The sequence below is a fragment of the Cyanistes caeruleus genome, unplaced genomic scaffold (assembly GCF_971803275.1).
Source record: "Cyanistes caeruleus unplaced genomic scaffold, bCyaCae1.hap1.1 HAP1_SCAFFOLD_107, whole genome shotgun sequence".
NCBI lineage: Eukaryota > Metazoa > Chordata > Aves > Passeriformes > Paridae > Cyanistes > Cyanistes caeruleus.
The window spans coordinates 61,547-69,585 of record NW_028255908.1 but is presented as its reverse complement, the minus strand read 5'-3'; the positions used below and the strand labels follow the sequence as shown (position 1 = coordinate 69,585).

The window sequence follows — 8,039 nt, the reverse complement described above, 5'->3', positions numbered from 1 at the left end:
ATCTGAAGTCCCCATCTCTCTGCTGGCTCTAACAGTTCTGCCCTCCTCCTGATCCTGTGCAGGGATGGAGCATTGTTGTGCTTTCAGGAAGCTGTTCTAGAAAGCCTCAGATATTCCAAGCTCCTTTGCTCTCTGTGGATCCTTGCCACAGAATCCCTCACAGCCGGGTTCAGGGCACACTCAGTTTGGGTCTTCCAAAATCCAAGGCCTTCAGGGTGCTCAGTTAAACCTTTAACTCCACAATGCTGTGGAACTGGACCTTCAGCATAGGGACCTTTCCAGCCTGATCTACACTCGTTCCTCTGCGTCTCTGCACAAAACACAGTGCAGGAGAGAACGGCAGGAGGGGCCTGTGTGTCACAGCGCTCTGGATTTGTGACCCTTCAACTCCACACAGATGCAGGTTTAGTGAAAAAGCCAAACTGTTTATTGATAGGATGCGAAGCAAAGGGATGAGCTGAGGAGCAAAAAAGGGGATGGTCTGAGGGCTGGGGGATGGAGCTGTGAAAAGGGAGGGAAAGTGGAGGGATAAAGAAGGGATGGGCAGTATCTAAGGGCCACAGGGAGGGAGCTGTCAAAAGGGAGGGAGATTGAAGGGAAAAAGAATGGATGGGGAGTGTTTCAGTGGCGTAGGGAGGGAGCTGTCAAAAGGGAGGGAGATTGAAGGGAAAAAGAAGGGATGGGCAGTTTCTGAGGGCTGCAGGGACAAAGCTATCTACAGGCAGGGAGAGGGCTGAAGCCGCGTGAGCTTCCCACAGGCTCAGCTGTGCCAGTTGTCAGCTGTGCCTGGAGCTCCAGCTGGTCTCTTCTGGTCTTAGCATAGTCTCATCTTCCATAGCGTCTTCCACGAAGACTGGATTCCTAAGCCAGCAGACGAGCGTAACTCTGCAGCTTGTTCAGTTAATATCTGTTGGAGAACTTTGTTTCTCTGAGAAGGGTCATCATCTCTTCTCAGAGCTTGAAGTGCTGGAAGAGAGGGGAACAGAGCCACGATCAGAGCCTGGATCTGTGGGAATCCTAGGAGAAAGTCCTGCCAGGGCCATCCCAGCCTGTTCTTGCCGTGGCCACAAGAGTTAAGGGGCCAACAAGATCAGCTGCAAGGTCCTGGTCACGAATCCACACTTCATCCAAATCCCCGCCCCATGTCCCTGAAATCTCTCTGTGATACTCCCACACCACCAAGGTGTGCACACAGGGAGAGAAGCCCTCTGAAGCCGTGGCACGGATTACAGCTCCCTGCCCGGGCATTTCAGATCCTCCAGTGCCAGCCCCTCACTGCCCACTGCCCTCACTCACCCTCGCTGAGGACCTGCAGCTCTTCCTGCGGCCCCCTCAGGTGCTTCCTGACCGTCCCTGGGAACACAGAGCCTGTCAGGGCCCCAGCGGCACAGCTCCCTGCCAGCGGCGCTGCCAGCCCTGTGGCCACACGGCCTCCCGCCCCGGCAGGGCTCAGCCCGGGCCCTTGCCGCATCCTGACTCAGCCCAAGGGCACGGCTGCCAGAGGCCGGCAGCAGCAGCCCCGAGGGCAGCCGGGGCTCCAGGGCGCCGGGCCCGGGTGCCGCTGTCGGGGCAGCAGCCGGGGCCGGGGCCGAGCTGCGGCAGAGCAGGGAGCCAGCCCGGGCTCGTGGCTCACCGATGAAGCTGACGGCCGCCTCTCGCAGGGACTCCTGTGGGCTGTCCAGATATGGCAGTGCCCGGCTCAGGTGCTCGGCTGCTCGGTTCCTGTCCTGTGCCAGCTGCAGAGAGCGGCAGGAGGGAAGGGTTGGTGCGGGCTCTGCCCCTCGGCCGGGCGCTGCCTGCGGCCAGCCCCGGCCTCCCGTGCCCGCCCAGCCCTGAGGCCCGGCCCGCAGCCCCACTGGGCTGGGGCTCCATCGGCACCCGGCTCGGGGCCACAGGAGCCTGGAGAGGAGCCCGTGTGGCCCAGGGAAGGGAGCGGCGTGTGGGGCACAGGCTGGCTCCCCTGGGCGCAGCACTGGGCCACAGCTGCCAGCCCCACACACTGAGCACAGGGACAGGGATTTTCTATATTTGGGCTTCTCCAGGCCGTTCTTACCAGACACTCAGCAAACTTCCACAGCTGCTCTTTCCTCACCAGCTGCTTCAGATTCCTCCTCTTGAGGAACTCGGCCACACGAAGCAGCATTTCCCGAGAGGCCTGGAGAGCAGCAGAGATGCAGAGATGGCACTGCAGCCCAGGGCACAGGACTCTTGTCTGGGTGACAGGGCCCAAAGGAAGCCGCAGCCTGGGAGGTTCCAGGACAGGAGGAAGCCGATGCCCGTCCCAGGGATGCACTGGCATCACACAAAACCTCACCTTTGCCACACGCTGGTTCTCATCATGGCAGTGGATGAAGAGTGGAAGCAGGCTCTGGTTCAAAATCTTCTCCAGAGGCTTCTTTCCCTCATCCACTACCAAGTCCATTGTCTTAAAGAAGAGTTCAAGGGAGAGCAGCTGCACATGGCTGTGGTCCTGGAGGAAAAGAAATGAAAAAGACCTTAATACCGATTCCTCCAGGCTCAACTGGACAAAGGCCCAGAAATCTGTAAGACACAAAGTTTCTGGGCAGCAGCCAATGCCCGTGGCTGGGGGCACAGAGCCTTACGTGATCAAAGAGCAGCAGGAGTGCCTGAGCCAGGTTTGGGGCAGTGGTGCTGCATATCATGATGTCTTTATTGTTGAGAATATTGATGAACACCTGGAGGGTCATGCCAACCACATCTCCATCTGTATCACCCAGCAGGTCCTGAAGGTGTTGAGACAGGCTGCACATCCTTATGGCCTGTGTGGAACACAAGGCTGTGCTGGGAAGCCCTGAACGGCTGCAGCGCCAAGACCACCCTGGCACTGCAACCCCACCCTGCTGCTGCTGGGCCCAGAGGCCAAAAGCCTGTCCCAAAGCACTCAGGCAGGTGAGGCAGGAGAGCTGGGAGCAGCTGCCTCAGCTCCTGAATCACAGCCAGCCCAAGGGGCTGCTTTGCCCAGCACAGCTTCAGCCGCTGCCCCGTTCTCACCATTGAGGGTTCCTTGCTGAGCACCACGAGGCCTCTGAGCGCCAGGCGACGCCTCTGCCTGCACTCACTCTGCAGGTGCTTTGATGTGATCTCAAGGACACTGTCACCATGTTTAGTCAAATCTAAGCAGTCGAGGACCTGAAAGGCACAGGGCAGTAACAGGGGAGCCTGCCGGCAGGAGCCTGGAACTGCGCAGGGCTGGGCCCAGGCAGCAGCACAGGGCGCGGGCACCGTCCCAGGCAGCTGCGGCTATGCAATGGGACAGGGCTGGCAGGCAGCTCAGCGAGGTAGTGCTGGCCATCGGGCTCACCTCCACAAGGAATGCCAGGAAGGACAGATCACAGCATCGCTCCTCCCTTCTGAGTGACTTGAGCAGGTCGAGTGCAATGCAGGAACAGAAGGGGATCAAGCCACGGCGCATCTCCCTGTCGGGGGGAAAAAAGCACCAAGACCCTGATTGGGGGGGGGGGGGGGGGGGGGCGGGACAAACCTCTCCCAGGAATGACTCATAGAGATCTGGCCTTTCCCCAGCATCCCTGGAGGGATCATGGGTGCTTTGGGAAGTGACTCTTTTTGGGCACCCTCCTCTCAGCCTTTTTCAGCCTGCTTAGCCATCCCTCAGTGACGAGGCCCTCTGGCCAGGACCACAGGGACTGTGTGAGACACCTCAAGCACAGGGCACAAGTTTCAGAGGCAGCTGGGAGAAGTGAGGCTCACCTGGCTAGCAGACCCACGGCATAGTGCTGGGTGTCAGCACAGAGCAGCGTGTCCCAGCCACGCTTGCGTCCCATTTCCATGACCACATTGTCACACCGCAGTCGGCAGAGCAGAGATTTCATGGTCTGCACTGCAAACCTGTGTGCAGAGCAAAGCCCAGGTCACACTGGGTGCACTGGTGTCAGCCATAAGGGCATGGGAAGGACAGGAGGACTGGCACCTGTTGGCGTTGCTGGGAAGGCGGTGTTGCTCCTGGCATGCTTTCCAGAAGCTGTCAGCTTCCATTGGTGGCATCAGCTGTGTGGTGATGATAACATGGAACAGCAGAGCCACAAACAGGCGGGCAGAATAAAGCATCATTGCCTCGCGGCACTGTGGCATCTGGACAATCACCCTGAGCACCAGGGTTGCCTGCAAAAGAAGCACACCAAGACAGTGCTCAGTGCCGAGGTGTCCATGGGGCAGGGCTCGAGGGGAGACGCATGGGAAGCAGCAGGCCCGGTGCCCCCTGAGCCTGCCCCTAGCCCAGGTTTCAGCCCAGCGCCTTAGGCAGGCAGAAGATGGAGATCTCCTGGGGAAGCAAGCTCCAGGTGATCAAAGGCCATCTCCAGAAACTCACACTCAAGGGAAAAACATCCTTGTTGTCCCCATCAGAGGTGCAGGTGCTGCAAAGGGGCCAGTTCTCCATCACACAGAGCAGTGTAGGCAGCACTTTCTCAACTGCTGGTCCCGACGAGGCTATGGTTTGCCACATCACTGCAGCAGCTCTGTGGGATCAGAGCTCTGTGTCAGGGGTGTCTCAGTCACAGAGCCATGCCCTGTGTAGCTGTGGGGTCCCAGGTGACAGAGCCCCAGTGCCCTGAAGGGCAGGGAGGGAGCATTGGCAGCAGCCTCAGGAAACAGAGGGGCCCGAGGCTCCTGGACCTCTCTGCCTGTTGGGCAGAGCCCATTGGACAGGCTGTGCAGGGCAATGGGCCCTAAAGGCCGGTGAGCCCTGAGCTCTCGAGGAACGTGGGCCCCATACCTGTCACATGATGGGGCACAGCGCAGGAGGGTCAGCGCCACATCGAGCGGGTGTTCTTCAGCCAGCCTTATTATGTCAATTTTCTGCCTGATATCCACAGTGACATGGGACACAAGACTCTGGTGAATGCTCCGTACAATAGCTGGCACCTGGATGAGGCATGGGGAAGACATGGAGTGCTGTCCAAGGCAGCAACTTCCCCAGCTTCCCCAAGAAGTGCTTCCCTTCCAGTGAGGCTCTGCTGGCCTCAAAGGCTGAGGGGGCCCTGTGGATGTGGCGTGAGGGGGCATAGGATCCTGGGAGACCCCCAGTTCTGGCCCCAGGCTGGCTACCCGCTGGTCAGAAGAAGCAGTTCTCTTGCCAACAATGTCAGAAGAAACATGAGGGTCCTTGAAATAATCCCATATGAGCTCTTGGCTTACAGTGGGAGTGGGTGTCCTGTCGGCATTTGCGATGCCCTGAGTCTCTCCGGTGTCATCATCTGGAATTTCTGAGGGCTCAGCTGAATCTGGGCTGACATCAGGCTCTGCCTGGAGCTCGGTCAGCCCGGAGTCAGGTTCAGCTGTGCCCTCAGTTGCTGCTGTGGTATTGCTCTTTCTACGCTGAATGCGCAGGAATTTGCGGAACCGCTGTGCAGAATGAACAAAGGACAGGGAAGAGAGGCATGTTCCAAGGAGTGCTCCATGTGCAGAGCTGGACTGAGCAGTGCCAGCAGGCCCAGCCCAGGTGGGGATGGCTGCAGGTACCTTCAGCGTTTTGCGGAAGCGGCCACGGGCAGGCTCCTGCTCTTGTCTCTCGTCCATGGCTGCATCTGGAAAAGAGCAGCCAGAGCTGAGGGGCTGCGGGAGAGGCCGGAGAACACAGCCCAGCCCTGCACTCCCCAGGCAGGGACAGCCCTGGGGTGGCTCAGGGAATGGAGCACGGCCACTGCCAGGGGTCAGACCCAGCCCATATTCTGTCCTGCCCTTGGGCATGTCCACATGGGATGGGATGGGATGGGATGGGATGGGATGGGATGGGATGGGATGGGATGGGATGGGATGGGATGGGATGGGATGGATGTGGCCTAGCTGGCTGCAGACATCAGCCCTGTGGCCCAGCTCTGCCACTCACCATCCTGCAGTGGTCGGAACTCCTCTGGCTCTTCAGGCTGTTGTGCTGGGGCAGCTCCAGTGTCTGTCTTTCTGTTCCGTTGGAACACTTTGAACAGCCGGAGGAATCTGCCCGCCATTACACAATCTGGCCTCGAAGGCACCTTAAAGAGAGATGCCTTGGGAAATCTCTGAGTCAACAGACTGTGCAGTTGTGCCTTGAAGGCACCTGTGAGAGAGAAGCCTCAGGAAGGCTACAGAAAGTCCTGCAGTCTGGTCTCAAGGGCTCCTGCACAATGACTGGAGACTCCTCTTAAATGACTGTGGTCACCAGGTCCCACAGTCTCACCTTGAGGACAGAGGTCAGAAGGATGGGAGATGCCTCAGAAAAGCTCCAGGTCACCAAGTACCGGAGTCTGGCCTTGAAGGCACCTGCAAAAGAAAAGTCTTGGGAAGGCCACGGGCCAGCAAGGCCCACAGCCTTGCCCCGCAGGCACCTGCAAAAGAAAAGTCTTGGGAAGACCACAGACCACCAAGTCCCGCAGTCTGGCTTCGCAGGCACCTGCAAAAGAAAAGCCTCGGGAAAGCCACGGGCCACCAAGGCCCGCAGTCTTGCCACGAGGTCACCTGTACGAGTGAAGGCTTGGAAAAGCTCCAGGTGAGACACAAACGAGTGCGCTGTGCGGGGGCTCCTCACAGCACCGCTCTGGCGCGTCCTGTCCCGTCGCGTGCACTGGGCACTCTGCCATGGCCCTGTCACCGCCAGCCCCTATGTCACCACAAGTCACAAAGGGCCCTTGGACACCCTGTCCCTTTCCATTGCACAGTTACCATGCTGTGCTGTGTCACAAAGGGCCTTTGCACACACTGCCACCTGCCCTGGTTCTACCCCCATCCCCCCCAAAGTGGCCCAGGTTGGAAGGAATCCCTTGCCCAAAGTGTCTAAGACAGCCTGACAGGATCTTTAGGAACACCTCAAACCATCAGCAAACGCTGCCCTGCTCTGCAGGCTCAGGGCAGCAGAAGGAGCCCCCAGGGCTGCCGACGCAGCCGCAGCAGGAAGGGCACGGGGCCTTGCACAGAATCTGCACAGGGGCCTGGCAGCACTGAAATCAGCAAGTGTGGCAGAGTCCCCACCGAGGCAGACCTGCCACCCCAGCCGAGCCCTGGCAGTGCTGGTGCCCTTCTCCTGCCGCAGAGACCTGTGCCCCTGGGGGGTTTCTGTGCCAGAGGGCCAAAGCCAAAGCCCCGTGCATTGGGGGCTGGGCTCCTTCCTGCAGGGGCTGTTGGCAGGAGCTCCTGGAGCAACTGCTGGCAACGCTTAGTCTTGGTCAGATTAATTACGTTGGAATTATTTTCCCATTGAAGTCATTTCCTGCTGCTCAGAAACATCTTTGTTGGGAAGGCACAGAAGGATCTGACATTTAAGAACCCTCAGTTCACGAGAGCTTTACTTCCCCATTGCTCAACTCAAGAAGTTCCTGAAAGTGGCAGACTTCACCAATTAATTGCAATGGCCAGAGAATGTGAAAGATTTGCAAGTTTGCTTCCCATCTCAAAGCAGCAAGTCCTTTGCCTTAACATCATCCATTGAGAGTCACTTTACAAAATATAACACTACACAGAGGCTAAAAAAAGGCCATTCTTTGGTTTGCAAACCTTTGGTTTTCTGTGGAGGGATAGGATAATATCCTAATTCTCTGAAGGATTAAAGCTCTCAAGGAATGAAAGTCCACTCAGTATTACAAAAGTAGTCCAGACAATTGAGTAGATTGCAAAAAGGCTAATCCTCCCCCTGGTACAGATATCTAGGTGGCCAATAAATTTCAGCTCTCTCCTCTTCTTTTTTCCATGAGAACCAGGACCACTAACAGGAAAAGTCACAGATATTCCTTATGTCCTCTATAAACAAGGCTGTGCCAAACCACGGATGCTGCTGTCAAACTGACTCAAATTCCAGCCTAGACCTCTCACTTCCAGACAACTCCTTCCCCAACACACCCACCATCACCAACGCCCCCAAAACACCCTCACAGAACTCCTCAACACTCCACCAGGACCCCCAGCTGTCCCCATCCCTCCACAGAGCTTTCCCACCCTCCAGCAGACTCCCTGGTTCCCTACACATGCCATGGGATGGCACTCAGCAGGATCTACTCCAAGGCCTTCTGCGGTAGCAAGCTCAGGCTTCCAGG

At 57.8% G+C, this 8,039-nt stretch overlaps 1 protein-coding gene across 2 annotated transcripts; it reads right to left on the bottom strand.

Moving 5' to 3' along the window:
- Window positions 1-404: 404 nt before the first annotated feature.
- Window positions 405-6,880, bottom strand: LOC147646218 (maestro heat-like repeat-containing protein family member 7). Of its 2 annotated transcripts, none has more exons than XM_086873747.1 (16): window positions 6,194-6,880; window positions 5,867-6,008; window positions 5,500-5,564; window positions 5,176-5,382; window positions 4,754-4,902; window positions 4,349-4,496; window positions 3,950-4,140; window positions 3,730-3,867; window positions 3,323-3,437; window positions 3,013-3,150; window positions 2,604-2,780; window positions 2,315-2,470; window positions 2,054-2,155; window positions 1,634-1,736; window positions 1,297-1,353; window positions 405-966 (listed from the first exon to the last, which is right to left on the bottom strand). In XM_086873747.1, exons 2-16 carry the CDS (start codon window positions 5,982-5,984, stop codon window positions 815-817), a joined length of 2,016 nt encoding a protein of 671 aa, XP_086729873.1. In that variant the 5' UTR covers window positions 5,985-6,008; window positions 6,194-6,880; the 3' UTR covers window positions 405-814. The 2 variants fall into 2 exon arrangements, with proteins under 2 accessions (XP_086729873.1, XP_086729874.1); XM_086873748.1 differs by having other exon boundaries at window positions 5,867-6,023; window positions 6,194-6,630.
- Between the last annotated feature and the right edge of the window lie 1,159 nt (window positions 6,881-8,039).